At 44.9% G+C, this 18,192-nt stretch overlaps 1 protein-coding gene across 2 annotated transcripts in view; it reads right to left on the bottom strand.

Moving 5' to 3' along the window:
* The window catches only part of LOC147016144 (tyrosine-protein kinase Tec-like), a 72,874-nt gene that overhangs the window by 22,803 nt on the left and 31,879 nt on the right, over window positions 1–18,192 (bottom strand). For both annotated transcript variants that reach the window (XM_085848889.1, XM_085848888.1), the window contains 7 exons: window positions 10,553–10,634; window positions 9,218–9,346; window positions 8,118–8,161; window positions 6,113–6,315; window positions 5,528–5,593; window positions 5,113–5,167; window positions 4,825–4,904 (listed from right to left, as the gene is read on the bottom strand). In XM_085848889.1, coding sequence (XP_085705015.1) covers window positions 4,825–4,904; window positions 5,113–5,167; window positions 5,528–5,593; window positions 6,113–6,315; window positions 8,118–8,161; window positions 9,218–9,346; window positions 10,553–10,634 — 659 coding nt within the window. The remainder of the gene's footprint in view (window positions 1–4,824; window positions 4,905–5,112; window positions 5,168–5,527; window positions 5,594–6,112; window positions 6,316–8,117; window positions 8,162–9,217; window positions 9,347–10,552; window positions 10,635–18,192) is intronic.

Consider the following 18,192-nt stretch of genomic DNA (forward strand, 5'->3'; position numbering starts at 1 on the left):
AGACGCCCCGAAAATATAAAAAGACGTTCTGTGAGGAGAGACGTTCGGAGAAGAAAAGGCGAAAGAGGGACGTTCTGAAGCGAGAGAGACGTTCTGTGAGGAGATACGTTCTGAGAGTGGGGAAAAAGCGAAAGCGATACGTTCTGAAGAGAAAGAGATACGTTCTGAAATAATAAAAAAGCATGAACGAAAGAGGTACGAGAGAGAAGCGAGCAAGAAGCGGGTGTAGGCGCGCAAAATAGGAGAAGGAAGCATGCGTGTGGGTATCTGGCCAGCGCCAACAGCGAGACGGTTCGTCCTGCCCAGAACTTCGGCAAGCGAGCGTGTGGACTGGCGTTCAAGGCTGCCCTGCGAGAGGCTGTACGACAAAGCTGGGTGCTGGCAACGGACGTGACATGCACGCACGCATTTCAGAATGTTTTTGCTTCACGGACGACTTTCTGGTTAACGAGACAATTTTATCCCCCTCCCATCCCCCTGAATGATCTGCTGGGTACCCTTGTCTGTGTTTAGCTGTAAGTAAGCCAACCCCCCGTTAAGCTTCTGCTCTTTGTCTCTTTCCTGGCATTTTGATTGATTTTTCTTTGAAATTCTTTATTTACCTCAACAAATAAAAAGTTCTTTTTATTTATTTATTTTATTATTAATAAAGTATTTGTCGATTTCCAACCTGTCCGTGTTTGTCCTTTCCTTCTATTGGTCTGGCATTGTTCGAACCGAGAAAGACTGGGAGGTAATTACCACAGATTTCACCAAAAAATCGTCGGCACACACCAGCAGTTAAAACGCTCGGCCGCCCTAATTAAAATCTAATGAGATAATATTGGTGCTTTGCCGAGGGCGCGCTCCCCACTCAGGAAAACCACGTGACCTCCAGTTAAACGGAATGATTAGATGGCGGACACTGGAACTCGTGGTTGACTGGGTGGCATTCGTGGTTCTAAAACAACCCACCGTACCATAACGTTAATTGTGAGCGGTGGCCCCAGGTCCAGCTCCACCGAGGACAACCAGGGATTAATCCCCGAGTGACAAGCTGGTGTCTTATATCGTCACCACAATATATATATATATATATACTTGGGGCATTTCACACAACGTCCTTCAGCTCAGAATGGTCAAAAGATCACCTACGTATTCTCAAGACCATGCAGTGACGCTCACACAGAACGGCCTTTTTAATGATGACCACCACTTGGAGAAGCGAGAGGAACAGACTGGAAGTGGAGAGTGTGAAAGCAAAGCTCCAGATCTGCATTAATTTTTCAGAAGAACGCAAAGACATGTACATTCACTTCCTGGGGGAACAAACAGCTTCTGAATGATGCAAGGAAAGGACATAAATATAAACTCCAATCGATCCTAGAATTGTCATTAACATTTTACTTTTTCGTAGTCTTTATAACTGTGGTTATTATGAATTAGCACCAAATTTAGTGAAAATAAATAAAATATCACTGTACATAAAATGGAACTGTCCTCTATTCTTGAGGTCCATTGATGGCCATCCTCGTCCTCACCCCTCCCCGTGTCCTTTCTTCCTGCAGGTCTCCTTCTATGTCGTCCTTCTACCCTACTGTTGGTGAATTCCCCCCATTTCTACTGTTCTTTTCATTATGTTATGTCCTGGCCCATTCAGTGTTCACACTCCTCCATGAGCCTCGACTCTGTTTACAAAAGCAATAATACAGGTATAAATGTTACCTCGAGAGCAGTAAGATACTGTAGCTATATTGCTCTCAATGCACCTGCAGCTGCTCAAAACTCATTGGTGATGACAGGAAACCAAAAGACAAACAACAATCAGAGCAGAGCTGGAGGAAAGTACGGTCCTTGTCAAATAAATATTGATCCAAATTGCTAAGCAACAATCATTGAGCAATTGTTCAATGGTGGAGAGGAGCATATCACATTGCCACAGATTATTTAGGAGTGAAAGTTAAGTGGTATATTGTGTTGTCGTCGTTGCTGGCACTTGTATACCTGGGATTCAAATGAATCATGTTATGATAGTGGACTCCGTATACAACGTTTGTCGAGGCAAGTTTTGCGTTGAGTCGAGGGAAAAGGTTACAGTTAAGGCTGAAATTAGATTTTAGAGCTTCTGGAAAGATGAGGAGTGTTCGAGGAATTTCCACATGATTATATCTGGACATAGAGCCACCTGGCAGTAACAAGTAATTTCTGACACCATCTCGATGTTTGGGTATGTTCGATCGCTGAGTTTACAAATGACAAGGCAGAGGGGAGAGCGGAAAGAAGAGCCAGTCACCATTTCCTTTGTGCAGTGTGTGTGTGTGTGTGTGTGTGTGTGTGTGTGTGTGTGTGTGTGTGTGTGTGTGTGTGTGTGTGTGTGTGTGTGTGTGTGTGTGTCGTTATGTTGCCATTTTTTCTCTGCAGAGTCGAAGGGGCCATATACAAAATACATAATGCTTTGGAGGATTTGGAGGGAGCAGTGTTTTACGGAGCATCACAGAATGTCACAGGGGGGTAGAAGGGTGTCACATGACACTATCTTCTTCTTCAGTCATGGTGCAGCCATCTTGGATTTACCTTGACCATGACAGGACATATCAATTTCGAACGGCTGCGCTTTTGGTTGAATTAATCCAAAAGTATCATCGGTATTCTTTAAATCATTAATTTGAAGCTACAAGAGCAAATTTCTGAAAAGGAAAAACAGGAGGGTTCAACGACAAATTTATAAAACTTGGAGGGAGCTGAAGGGCAACACTATCTCATTAACTGAGCTGTCAGATGCCACTGATAAAAAAACTTGCAGAATTGAAGCTGATCAAATCAAAACGGAGCATGAACCACTCGCTCATTGTGATGAAGCATGAACCACTCCCTCACGGTGACGGAGCACGAACCACTCGCTGAGGGTGACGGAGCACGAACCACTCGCTCTGAATGATGTGTTGGGCAAAAGCCTCCACAGTGAGTGAACAATTCACTCAGAAGGATGTAGCACGGTACCACTATCGACTGAAAGACGTTCGGCAAGTGGCTTCAGCACTCATGCAACAAGCACTTCATTAAATGGTTGATAAGGAACGGTTGGCCAGGCTGTCGCTGCATATCATATCGGATCCCTTTAACTTTAAAACCTGTCTTCACTGCGCATGCAGCAGTTAATTAAATCAAATGAATTCCTTCAAATAATGACTTTATCCACAACAGAGTTGCAACTTAATGCAGAACAACCCTGGAGACATCGCAAAGTTCAATCACCCCTGAAATAAACATTGCAGATAATCTGCCATCTTGCCTGCTTTTTTGTGCATGCGTCACGTGGTACATCAGTTCAGGGTCCACGCAAGCATTATAACTTTTTTTTTAATGTCCATTTTTTACCAGATTTGATTTGATTCCCTGCATAGCACCTCGCGAAACCTCCAAAAATAGACACAGATCTGGCAGACGCGATGGATCGGTATTCCCTCGGCGGATGGCAGGAGGTCTTGCAGTGAATGCATTAAATCATATAGCTCAATGAAGCTGATTAATTTCGTTACATTCCTAAATATTTTGTTCACTCAATATAATTCTCCAAACAGTAGAAAAAGGTAAGTTTAATGCTTTGGAAATTTCACATTTTCTTGTGTATGAATGGAGGAGGGGACACAGCCTTGCTTGCTTAAAGTAAATAGGAATATCAGCTTCGTTCTAAGACTCGTTATTTCTTTAAATTATCAAATTTCACAACAGATTTCGACACTTATTTAGTCCGGATGATATCTGCTCCGCAAAAACTGAAATAATATTTCAATGATATACTTTAATTCGTCGGTGAGAGTAAATCGTGGAAAATAGTATCATATCGTATGCATGAAATCGCTCCAAGCTACTAATTTGAAAACTATAGCACTTAAAAAAGTGAGGTACACATCGATTCGTGGCTATGATGAACATTCGATATGAGTGAGGTAAGTGAAAAAAAAACAAAAAACTTTATCGTTAAGAAATCGTTGCGGCCTGTTCCAAGTCAAGGCATGGCTGAGCAGGCCAAAAAAACATGGCGGCTTCAGACCCCAGCGAGGTTACCCAGGAAACGCCTGTTCCAAGACCCCAGACAGTGAGTGGCCGAGGATCGCCTGATGAAGGATGTAATTAAATAAGGCCGTTTATTATTTTCAAAAGAGGTGTTTTAATTAACCCAAACACCCAATTTTCACTCTTGCACTTCTATAGAGTTTTTTTTAATATGCATGCAAAGTTTCAGGCTGCTAAGTTTATAGTTTTGGAGTTAGGAGACACACACGCGCACGCGCACACACACACACACACACACACACACACACACACACACACACACACACACACACACACACACTTACTCGTATAGATGAGAGTTGTACTCTCATATACTACAGTAATCTGCAGAGAATTACTACAGGAAAGGAATGTTATTTTTGCCTTGGGGGGGGTGTTTTAATTAAAGTGTGGGTCCGTAGCTCAGCCAAATGTGCCAAAATTTTCACATCTGATGGTATGTTAACGTCTAACAGACATAGGCAGATTCTAATCTATCATGCCATCTACTAAAGAACACGATTCATGATATAGGAATTCATTCAATAGCTCAAAACACAGCAAATACATCAAAGAGACAAAAGCTGGTATAACACCACCATGCATTCCCCCTTCCACCGACCTTCCCCACTCCACACTCCCACCCCCCTTTACCCCTCCCATTCTGACCTATATTATATAGATTTCCATTTCATACACCATGACGTGTAACAACTCAACATTGGTTTTTTATGTTGGAGAGATGGTGTGTGCTGACATTGTATCTCAATGGACTGTGTGTGGTTTTACCAAGGGATGCAGCTGTAGACGGACACGGTGAGCTTCCCGACTTGGCTAGACTCCCTCACCAAAAACGATCCCTCGCTGCCCTGCAAAACCACATTCGCTACTATTGTTACAATCACGTGAATAATTAAAGCAATACTGGGGGCCACAAAACAGCCAGAGGGCCATTTTTGAAAAATATTCCCATTTATTTTTAGTATTGTGGAACGAGTGAAGATATGTCGTTGTACATAATAGTGCGAGGGGATTTATGGGATAGATAATGATACAATCAGCACAATTATCACCCACCGCCTGCCTCAGCAGCTGCTCAGCCTTGGCACGTGTTATGTCTTTGCAGAACCATCTGCAAAATAAAAACACAAGCGCCATGTCATGTTGAATTTAGCCAGCATTTGTTATTTGCAATCATGTAGCCGATCAGATGAACGAATGTTCATATGGATCACAAAAGTAACAAACACTGCCGTATAAAGGAAAACTAATCAAAGATCATCAGGTCTGATTTCATGATGGTGAGATGCTCACTTTCTGGCTCCACCTGTTCAGATACAAAATTCCTGCAGCTTTCTTCCAAAAAAATCCTTCACATCGGAGGTGCTTATACATGTATAACTCCCCATACGTATGACAGCATTTGCACACTCACTTTCACAATCCAAAGTCTCTTTTTTTTCTCTTCCATTGTCTTTAGGAGTCAACTCACCTGTTTTGTTCAAGGTCAAAGCGCGTTAGAGGGTAGACATAGGTGCTGGGAATAAGGCCTTCTCGCCTACAAAAGGTACACAAAGCTTGTCAATTTCCAGCTCATGATGCATTAATATTCACAACACACATATATCTACACTAATGAATGTCAGAGTGTGAGTGTGTGTTAAACCTCCAAGCTTGGTAAAGCAGTAAAGCACAGTTTGCATCTTGTAATAGCCAAAAAGAAGAAGAACTACAAATGGGATATTTCCAATTGGTCAGTTTTGCAGCTCAGCGATGTTGTCCAAAAGTTGAATGAGTGTGATTGGATGTGAAAGCCTCTGAAGATGACTGGTAGGTACTTTATAGGTTTATGAGCTTGCATCTTGGTAGATTTTTTTTTTTGAGGATTTGTGTTGTATAAACAAATGGGGTGTCCGTGCCATCCCCACAAATGATGTCCACCGACATCCTCATGCCCTCAGAGAAGCAGGACACAGATGCCATGCCTAGAAACCCCACCACAACCTTTTTACTTTCCTATTAGCACAACACTGTAAAACCTCACGCACAGCTTTGCTCTGCGACACCTTTCACCTACCCTTCCTCATCCTGTGCTCGCCACCAGTGTGGGTTTTTGTCATCCAGGATGACGTAAGTGCAACCTTTCACTAACGGCAAGTCCTGGGCCTCTATCCCAGGAAAATCAAATTTTGCCACAACTTGCTGGAACTCGGGCACGGGCGGCAGGGGTCGACTTAATGCTGAAGGGCAATTCTTGTGTAGCTGTGGTGAGGGCATCACCTAGGAGTGAAAATGTCAGAGAAATTAATACACATCGCAGTTTCTCAAGGCAGAAGAAAATAACATATATTGAATGATATGAAAGAACATCAATAGTAACCTTGAGACAAAGCAAGCGCACTTGCAAAAATGAAATGAGAAACATAGAGAAACGAGAATGAGGAGTGCACACCTCCGCCAGGCTGAACAGTTTACGTGTTGTCTCCCACTGAGAGGCCACATCTGGACCTGAACCAAAATCGAATCGGCTTGTTTTTGTCACCTAACCAACTCATCCACCAAGTTTTGTCATAACTCATCCACAACATTTTGAAAAATCATGCTATAGGGGAGAGTGGGGCAAGATGATCACCCCCCCCCTCTCACGACTCCAATAAAGCTCGCATTGGACAGTGACACCACTCAACGATAGATCGATTAACTACAATTCCACTGTGGAAGGCGCATGACGAGAAAAAATGCTGCGTTCGTTTTATCAGAAAAACATCATTTTCCTCCTGAAAAAGAAAATTTTCAAATCATCGGTGAGTACGTATTATCTCTATGAATAAGTGTAGTAGGAATGGTATCTGTATATAGGTAGATACGTAGCTTATATGCCCATATTGCGTGCATGTTTTGCCTAGCTCATGGCTGTAATTTGTGAATGCCAGAAGATTTTGTAAAAATGGCGGCGGTGGGGCAGGATGATCACTTGGTTGTGGGGCAAGTTGATCACGTGATCAGATGACAATATTGATATTATTCAAGGAGACTTTGTAATTACAAAAATAGATGGGGAAAAAGCACGATCAATTCTGTACATAGCGTGTGTAGAGGCAATCGACGAGGATGGATATGAGGGAGTCTTTCTCCGCAAAGTACCTTCTCATATGAACTTCCATCGACCTACGTTCATCGCGGACGAGACAGGTTGTGGGACTTTTTCCAAGGAGGACATCGTTAAAAAAAAACTACCTCCACCCAAATTTTTTAAGGGAAGCCAGAGAAAATCAAAGCAACTGGTATTCAAAATTGATCTGTCAGTGGGAGTTGCGAATTTAGACATGAAGACTGGAACACAAAGACAAATGACATGAAAATGGACGTTCGTATCCGGTTGTGTATGGGACAATGTTTTGGAAATATTATGTTGGTATTCTAGATGGATATATATATATATATATATATATATATATATATATATATATATATATATATATATATATATATATATATATATAAATGAAGAATTATTTTCCGTTCATTAAATACCTAATCTTGCTCCCCTCCATCCATCCATCCATCGATCCATCCATCCATGGGGACCATACTCTGTGCAGAGCGTTGGTGCTGCCTAAGCAGTCTCCTTGGCTATTGGGCACAATTCTGGACGGGTCACCACTCCGACAGAGTACGACAGCAAGCTGGCACTCATTTTGCCAACCTCAGAAGGATAACAGGCAGAGTCAACCCCACCTGGTATTAATTTAACAGCCAAGTGGGGTTTGAACTCAGGGTCAGAGGATCCCAAGCCCACCACCTTCACCATTAAGCCAACACCAGGCATGTTGCTCCCCCTACCTCTTTCTTTCACTTGCTCCCCCCCCCGTCCCCAGAGTGTATAGCAACGTGTGGTGAGGCGTAGCTCTCCCCCTTCCTCACCCCCTTTCTCGCCCCTCCATTCTCCTCTCTCTCCATCTCTCCTATCCCCCTCTTCTTCTCCCCCCTATTCTTAGTATTCCTGCCAGCGAAGCGACGGGTGGTATTTGCTAGTTTGTAATAAGTAAGAGGGAACTGTAGAAAGAGAGCACGTCACATACTTGATTTTGATCCGGTGTCGGTGGCAGTGGCTTCTTCTCTTTGGCTGGAAGACACAGCAAATGTCATCATTTGATTATATATCTTTGATAACAATCTGAACAACGGCATCACCACAAAAATAAAAAATAAAAATGCACCAATCAAATCGGGTCATTTTCACTGCTGAGGTGCTGCAAGCACATCATCAGGTGACCCGACACCTCATTCGCTTCATTTTGGATGGAAATTCCCAAACGACGTGCTACAGAGTACCTGTAATTCTATGTGTTCACGAATGACATTCAAATGTAACTTTGTCAACATTTGTGAGCCACCTGGGCAGTGACAGGGAAAGAGATGGTGTTTACGCCTAAAGGTACGCATCGTCACCTCTAAGCTGTGTTGCCTGGGTTTGAATCTCGGGCCGGCTATAAACTGTCATCCTGGCGTTTCACGTGCTCAGCGATTCATCAATGTGTGTACCATCTCTCGGATGGACATTAAACTGGGTGTCCCATCTGCTAGCATGAGTTGGTAGGTCTTAAAGATCCCAAGGTGTCCTTCGTGAAGAGTGGGTGAACTATTGCTGGAAACCTGGTGAAATTCCAAATTCCTAGCCGAACTTTAATGCTTCCCCTAGCCAACTCCACAAGAATGTGGGAATAATTGTGGCCATTAAAGAACAAGAAGAAGATGCTCATTTTATTTCCTGCATTAATAACGATGATTAAAATCTCACTAGTGCATAGGCAAGGCTCACTTTTTCGCATGAGGAAGTCGCAATTGCCATGCTGAGTCATTCTTCATCGGATGAAGAGTCAGGTGATATCTTATATATTCTATTGGTGGAAAGCCCGTGGTGCGAGACAATCGTCAATTGACTTCATGAAGAACGAACATCTTCGTCACTTAGTGGTTCTGTTTGTGTTTATCATTAAAAGCTTGAGCCTTCTGGTTTTGATGATGAAAATGATGAAGTGGAGACTTTTTCATCCACCACATTCATTGTCATTTTACATATTAATACAGACATCCTCAAGACCAAAATAGTTACTTTCACTGGAGGCATTACAGTTGATTTAGGCTGCCATCGATTTAGGCGTGCCAGGAAGGAACGCACGTGTTAAGTGTTGGTACAATTGGCAGCCCAAGGCCTTACGGTCGAGCTGCCCGCAACAGGGCCAGCCGTTACCACCAGTCTGCCAGAGTCCAGGATGGTACTTCTGCCATGTCACGTTGTATTGGGTTTCTGCCGGTAAAGGGTATGGGGTACAAGAGAGAAAAATGAAAGCAGGAAAGGAGGGAGTGAAGAAAGTTTCACTAATCCCAATAACTTCAATCATCATGGGCAACTATCAAGGATGTCTCTTTGCGGTAGTTGTTCCACCCAATGCAAGTGAGGGGGGGGGGGTCAAATCTTCCCTGCCGCTCGGATTCATTAAGGCAGCGCCGTCATGATCAGAGCGCCGATCGGTCCTCATTGACCAGCCCGAGAGGTCTCGGCCAGTCTGTCTCTGTCTCTGGCTTTATGAAGGCAAGAGTACAAGAGTACATCTTTGATGTGAGGAATGTCTGGGGAGCTTCCGGAAGATTGATCGGCTCTCTTCGTGCTGCAGGACCTGTTCGACTAGAACTGTCCGGGCTCAACAACAACAACTCCAATGATGGCATTGTTAATGAATATAAAATTTCCCTTGCAGTCAACGGTAGTGATGATTTCTTCTGAGGAACGGATGTTCAGTTTGATGTAAAGAGATTTCATTAATTTCTTGATACAGTCTCAGAACAACTCAGCATTTATTATGTTTCAATATTACTGGGTGCCATGAGTGAAAACACATCAAAACTAGAAGGGCACTCAGTCGAGCGCACACCTCCGCCACGCAATGCCTGATCCAGGAGAACATATCGGGCCCAATACATTTTTGAAATATCATGCTATATAGTAGGAAATCGTTTTTGGCCCGATCTCAATGGTGAAGAATCACTTTAAAAATGTATTGTAGTCGGATCCGGATTCGGATCTTCACCAAAATCTAATCAGTTCGTCCTTGTCACACACTGAACGTGTCCACAAAATTTCATCTGGATCCGTGCACAACCTTTTGAGATATCCTGCACACAAACAAACAAACAAACAAACAAACAAACAAACGGACAGAAAGGGGTGAAAACATAACCTCCTTCCACCTTTAGTGGCAGAGGTAATCATGTGTCCAACTATATACACTATACAGTACCTTAACCATTAACAAGAGAAAAATCATTATTCAACAAGTTTTTTGAGGCCCATTTTGTGGATGACACATACCAGCGACCTGGTAATGCCTTAATGGGCACATCAAACTGTTTTTCGGCCTCCACACAACCCTCGAAGGAAGTGTAAAGCCCAAAACGTCAGTGCTTCGTCATCTTCATGGGGGGGATAATTACAAACATTATATTGACAGCATACCCTGTTTGAGTGCATAAACCCACTGCCTGCGTTGTGTCTCAGTCTCTGTGAACACATACAAGATCCCATCCTCATGAACAACCTGTGCACACACACACACACACACACACACACAGCACAATGATGCTAAACAAAAACATTTGGACACACGTTACACCAAGTAAGCACCAACCCAAAAATGAATTCTAATATTTTACTTGGGGAAACCAAGGTAGCACAAATCGCTATGCTCTGTCACATATGTATATATATATATATATATATATATATATATATATATATATATATATATATATATATATATATATATATATATATATATATATATATATATAATGCTGAATTAAGATGGAAACAGAAAATTTTCAGTCGAAGTCAAAAAAATAATGTTGCTCATCCATGTGGTTCAAGAGCAGATGCCATGTCCGAAGACCCTGTTAAAAAATAAATGACTGAGTTCCTCCTGTACAGCATAGTCCCGACTGAATCACCACATAAGAGCCAATCCGCTTTACTCCTTTATGTCTGCACAATAAGGACCAAATCTGTATCCGTACAATGGCCGGAATGAGGACACGTGCTTTAAGCCTTCACTAGAATATACTGTAAGACCCGTCGCTTCGCTGACGGAAATAGCAATCTTTGCGGTGGTGGCTAATCAATAGGGCAAGAAGAAAAAGGATTCCTGGAAGTGCTGGGATAACCAGCGTCACAAGTTGGCGCTTGCAGTTTCACCACGTGTACCCACGTGCCCATAAAATAAAATAAATTAAAATAAAAAAAATTCATCAAAAACCTTCTCGCGAATTCCCTGAATCCACCGTAGTTCGATTTATTGAAATCCGTTAATCCGTTCTGAAGTTATAGCACAACAAACAAACAAACAGCCAGACAAACAGCCAGACATGACTCATTTTATAATATAGATATCTGTACTGTATATCTGGACAAAAGTATTATCTACAATGGGGGAGTTTTTCCCCCCCCCCCAACATTATCGAGGCAATCTTCATAGACTGAAGATATCATAGATAATATCATAGATAATACTGAATACAAAGGACTGTGTAATGTGCTGAAACCACTTGGTCTCAAATATAAAATGTAAAACAATGAAATGTAAATGTAAATAATGTATATCGAGATCAGACCCCATTACTGTAGTGGGTACCAGGAAGCAAGTGCCACGCCAGGTATTTCTGCATGCATCCTGACCAACAAGAAGCCTGCTACACATTAACCTGCCGATGGTACACAAAACAGTTCTGCGAGCAGCCAGGAACAATTTAAATTTTAAAAAAGACTCTTCCGGCTAAACAGTTGCATAGGTTCTGCCGATGAGGCATGAGCTGAGCAGAGCTACAGCCTCCACTTCTATGTATGATTGAACCACAGCCAATGTTTGTGTATCACAGACAGGTTAATGTGTGGCAAGCATTTCCTGTTGGTCAGGATGTATGCAGCAACAGCTGGTGTGGCATTTGCTTCCTGGCATCCACTGCAGTAATGAGGTCTGATCTCAACTTCAGATATTGCAGGGTTTGTTCACTTCACTTCAGAGAGCAGCATCTGTTTCTTGCTCAAGTTATTGGAACCTATTCCTATTGATGAGTGGTCCAGTTGCGTGATCCATGCATTCTGACCTTTCGAGGTTGGGATGTGTGTTTGATTGACCATGTGCTTCAGCCTTCTGGCTAAAGATGCATGTGTATGCTCATGGGGCTGTTGCACTGTGTACTTTGGCCATGGAGTTCAAGTACATGCCCCAAGCTGTTTAAGTATTTTGATTTGTTTAAACCTTTTTTTTTTTGTTTAAAAAGGCCTTCCTCAGAAGGCGAGGGCTAACTTCCCGAAACACATGTTTGTGGATGGTTCCCTCTCTGGGCTGGACTGGTCTATAAAATTGAGATCTAAATTATTTTCTTGGTATTGGCTGCAGTACATTCCTGCTGAGAAGTTGGGGGCTGTAGTTCTGCTAAGATCATGCCTATTAGGTAGAACTTATGCAACTGTTTTGCCAGAAGAGCCTTTTTCACTGAAACTCAACCAAAAAGTCCTGGCATCTCCCTCCTCTGTCCCATCTTAACCCCCCCCCCCAAGTCCTCACCTTTCCCCTCCCAACTCGAATGCATCAGTCCCTTCCCAATGCTCCCCTCCACCGAAAGTCCTTAACCCCCCTTCCTCCCTCCGAAGTTGTTCCATCTTTACTCTCACCATCCTCTCGCTCATAAAAGCAAACGGGGATCCCACGTCGAAACAGCGGAATACGTTACGATTTCTGCTCCCCTATCATGCTATCACCGACTTCACAGAAACCCATCACAGTCACCTGTTCAACCCACAAGTTTAAGACAAAATAGTCAGAAATAACAGCAAACCTGCATAACCTCCGCAGTGAAAGCACTGCTTAAGAGAAAGGATTCTAAAGGGTAAGTTCTAAAGGGTAAATTCTAAGGGGTTCTAAAGTGCTGGCTAAAGTCTAAAGTAAAGTCTAAAGTCTAAAGTAAAGTCCAAAGACGCCTGGTGTTGGCTCAGTGGTTAGGGTAGTGGCTTGGGATCCTAAGGTCCTGAGTTCAAGCCTCGTTTCCCACTGAATTAATTCACCAGGGGGTTGACTCAGCCTGCTATCCTTCCGAGGTCAGCAAAATGAGTACGAGCTTGCTGGGATGACTGAGTCATTCGAGTATCCTGCGTCGGAGTGGCAACCTGTCTAGGATTGTACCCAGTAGCCAAGGAGACAGCTTCGGCAGCACCAACACTCTGAACAGAGTATGGTCCCAATGGGGGGGGGGGTGGATGGGTTCTAATGGATTCTCAAGGGTTATTCTAAAGGGTTCTGAAATTGCTGGCCGTCATATAGAAATTGTGAGTGGAGTCAAGTGAACTGCCCAACCAAAGGGAGGAACTCTCGCACGCACTCATGGCTCCTTTTAGACTATAGAACATATATATACAAATAATCCAGAATAAGTTCTTCAAATTCCGGTTGTATCAAACGACTCAACGTTTCAGCCAGCAACACAGGCTTAACTGTGCCTCTACCAGTCTTTGTCAAGAGCAATCTCCATGTTAACCTCCTCCCAGATAAACCCAGGGTGGAGGGGTGGCCCTAATCAGCGGACCAATCACAAAGCTGTGTTGCGAGACCTTGTGACATTTAGCCAATTCTAACATCAGCCAATGACAAGCTTGTGTTATCAGTGCTTTGCATCTGTTAAGGAGGTACATTGAATTAGATCGTGTAACCTCATTGTATGTGATGTTTTAAGGATCCAATAAAGACTTGTGTCCCACTTTGTCTCTGCCCTCCCCCCAGGTAACGTCTCTGGTGTATTTGTGTACAAGAGGACCACATGCCTGTGATAGAGCAGCAGTCTCCTCTGTCAGAGGCGAACTCGTTTGCCCAGTGCGCCACGCCTCCAGTAATCGCCTCCTGCCACTGTCTGGAGATGCAACTAGAACGTTCACATTACTCCATAGTGGAATATGGCCATCCCTTAAATAACCCATGCTTGGCGGTAGCAGAACAGCTCGAGTGGTTGCATTAAAAGGCCTTTTGGTATTTTTGATGGGCTGGTCCAAAGTCCTTCTGATCTCTTCCAAATATTCCGCACCCACAAACACAAACATGGGATGGTGTATACCAAAACTGAGCAGTCATTCTTGTGTTTTTCGTCCTTGACACGAGTTCTGTACTAATGTTTTAAATTCAGGGGATGATTAGGTCCACCCACCCACTTCATGTATATCTGGGAGAAGGTGAACAGGGAATTTGCTCTTGACAAAGGCTAGTGGAGGCACAGTTAACCCTGTGTTGCTGGCCGAAACGAGGCCACATGAAACTGGTACCGTGAGCAATCAAAGTGGTTGCCAGAAGAAAGGCCAAACTCTCCAAAAGTTATGTCAAGTAATTAGGGGTCTGTTCTCTATATGATAAACGAAGATCCAGCAGAGACCTTGCAAATGACTGAGCTGAAAGTACAGGAGTTAACATTTCTTGAAGAACAGGAAAATTTACATTAGCGTAAAAAGTGGTCTCAATGGATGAGTCGCTGCCCAAAAACCTTTCCTGATTTTGCCTCTCCCTTTGCCTTTCCTCAGCAGGTGCTTCAGTGAATTCACAATTCGGGCATCCATAGACATTCCGTTGCAGAATCGCAACAAAATTGACAAGTTTGTTGGACAACTTTTCATTTAAAAAATAATAATAATCTGCTCAGCATCAAAGTCTGTGGCATACAGAGGAGACAGAATTTAGACGATGAACTTCCTCGACACAAAATATGTCACGGTAATATCACAGGCCAACATTCCCATGAAATTAAACATGTTTATAGCGCAGCATGATAGAAGAAACAAGTGGTGCCAGGCACAACAAATCCCACCCATTTAAGGCATAAAGTTATTTTGGGGATCAAATTTAAATTTGATACATCCTTAACCTGAATGTTGATTATAAGGAATAGAATAAGGAGTATTTTAGTCTTAGTTTGAAGTCAGGTCAGGTATGGGAGCATGTGCCAGAACAGCGCGTCGCTGCGTCCACTTTCCGCCGGTACTCCAGGGGCCTCCGTCTGGCCATCCCCCAGGCAGATGCCAGGCCCATCCCCATCTCCTTGAGATGATGGTCAACCTGTTGCAACCATGAGGCACGTGGTCGACCCACTGGCCTCCTCCACTCATGAGACTCCCTCGCTGAGAGAATCTGGTGAGCAGGATCAGAGTCAGGAAAACGCGCCACATGTCCATACAGCCGCAACTGACGCTCACGGACTATGCAGGTAACAAATCTCATCCGAGTCTCTCTCAGCAACCGCTCGTTGGACACAAAATCCGACCAGCGATAGCCAAGGATTCTCCGAAGAGACCTGGTACCAAAGGAATTAAGTCTCCGTCTCAGATCCTTGGTCAGAGTCCAAGTCTCGCACCCATAGAGCAAGACTGGAAGTACCAAGGACCTGAAGACTCGGACTTTCGTCCTCCCGCACAGGTACCGGCAGCGCCACACCCCATGATCCAGTGAATCCATGACTCCCCAGGCCCGACCCAGACGTCTATTGACCTCTGACTCGCAGCCAGCAGAGACATGAATATCACTGCCAAGGTAAGTGAATCTCTCCACGACCTCAACATCCTCACCACAAACAGACACAGACAGGACAGCAGCATCCAAGATGTCACCGAAAGCCTGGATCTTAGTTTTGACCCAAGAAACCCGTAATCCCAACGGCTCCGACTCCTCATTCAGCACCTCGAGGGCCCCCAAGAGGATGTCTAAAGTCTCCGCAAAGATGACTGCATCATCTGCAAAGTCAAGGTCCGAGATCTTGACATTCCCCAATGACGCACCGCAACTTGATCTCTCCGACATCCTCCCGAGAATCCAGTCCATACAAGTGCTGAAAAGTGTGGGGGCAAGTACACATCCCTGACGAACTCCAGTAACAACTGGAAATAAGTCAGAGATGGTACCACCACACTTCACAACACTCTCAGTACCAGAGTAGAGTTCAGACATCAGATCAATCAGGTTTGGTGGCACCCCACGAAGACCAAGAATCCTCCAGAGGACATCCCGATTCACTGAATCGAACGCTTTACAGAGATCAACATAGGCTGCAAGCAGCCCCTGCCGAAACTCTCGTCTGCGTTCGGTGAGGACACGAAGTGCAAGGATACGGTCAATCGTTGACCTCTTTGGTGTAAAGCCTGACTGCTCTGGACGCTGGTGCTCAAGCAGATGGTGGCGAACCCTATCGAGAATTATCCGAGCAAAGACCTTGCCCGGCACTGAGAGCAGCGTCACCCCTCGGTAGTAGTTGCAGTCTTGGCGATCACCCTTCCCTTTCCAGAGAGGGACAACAAGGCCCCTCTTCCAGTCAGTTGGGATGATGCCTGTGTTCCAGGCAGAGCACAAAACTGCATGCAACGACACGAGTGCAGCATTTCCCCCAGCCTTGAGAAGTTCGGCATGGATGCCACAGATCCCTGGAGCTTTGCCCCGTTTCAACTGGTTCACCGCAGCCCGTGTTTCCACAAGCGTAGGTGGACCACAGTTGATTCGAGGGTCAGCAACAGGGATTGTAACACCCTTGACGTCCAACTCGACAGTTGGGGGATCAGCCTGGTACAACCGCTCAAAATAACCGGCCCAGCGGGCCTTCACTTCAGACTCCTCTGTCAAGAGCCTACCACTCTCTGCTCGAACTGCAGTGCTCCGAGGGATGGGCTTGGATGAACGTAATGCGCGAATTCCCCTGTAAGCGGGACGAGAATCACCTGTCCACAGGTGATGCTCTACCCCCTCACAGATTCCTCGCACATAGGCCTCCTTGTCCACCCTCAGTGCACGTACAGTTTTACGCCTCAGCTCCCTGAACAGCTCAGCTCTGCCCTTCAGCCTGGCCCTGCAACTCTGGTCAATGGTATCCAGTGTCCCTTGAGAGACAAAATTCTTCTTTGCCCTGCGGTGAGCTCCAAGGCATCCACCGGCAACATCAAGGACGGTGGTCTTGAAGGCGCTCCACAACTCTTCAGGACACCCCAAAGTACCCCGACCCCCCAAGTGCCCACTCAGCCTGTTCGCAAACTCCTCAGCTACTCTCTCATCCCTGAGCTTGGCAACATCCAGCCTAGGCTGGGATGGTACCATTCTCCAGGATTTAAGGTGCAGCTTTAGAGTTGCTACAACAAGCCTGTGGTCAGTATTGAGGAACTGAGCACTCCGGTAGACCCTGCAGTTCTGGATCATCCTCCAACGACCGTCAATGAGGACATGGTCAATCTCCTTTGCCACACCGCCAGCGTTGGAATACCAAGTCCAGCGATGAGCTTGTGGGCGCTGAAACCATGAACCAGCCACCCTAAGTCCATGACTTCTTGCAATGTCAAGGAACTTAGTGCCATTCTGGTTCATAGTTCCTGACCCATGGGGACCAACACACACCTCATAACCGTCCCTATCAGTTCCAGTCGATGCATTGAAATCCCCCAAGACTAGAAGTGTATCTCGTCTGGGGCACTGATCAACCACAGACTCGAGTGTGGCGTAGAATGCATCCTTCACGGTGAGATCACTCGCCTCAGTCGGAGCACAAACAGAGACCAGGGAAATGACACCTAAGGAGTGACGATTCCTTAATCTCATAATACGCTCGTTGACCGGTGTTACCTCAATTATCATTGGGGTCAGCTTATTGGACACAGCTACAGCAACTCCTTGGGTATGGTAACCATCAGAGCGACCAGACCAATAGTAGGTGTAACCACCCACCATTATCTCGCCGCAATCCGGTCTCCGAACCTCAGAGAGAGCTGCAATCCCGATGTCCAAACGCTTGAGCTCAGATGATAACAGAAACAGGTGATCATCCTCTCTTAGGGATAGGACATTCCAGGCACCCACCCGAAGGGACCGCCTCAGGTTAACCCAAGGAGACCGCCGTCTGGTGGACGACACCTCAGCACCACTCCGACACACTCTCCCGCAATCTGACCCAGGGATGTTACCCCGTGGTTTCCCTCCTATCAAAGATTGGGGGTCCCGAAGGCTTTGCCCCAATCCCGTCATCCGGTGAGCTGCCCTGCGAAGGGAAGCTGCACAGGAGGTACTCCCATGGAGTGGGTTTTCAGATTTTTTT

This window comes from Eptatretus burgeri, chromosome 12, assembly GCF_056783735.1.
Source record: "Eptatretus burgeri isolate ZD-2024b chromosome 12, Ebu_testis_v1, whole genome shotgun sequence".
Lineage (NCBI taxonomy): Eukaryota > Metazoa > Chordata > Myxini > Myxiniformes > Myxinidae > Eptatretus > Eptatretus burgeri.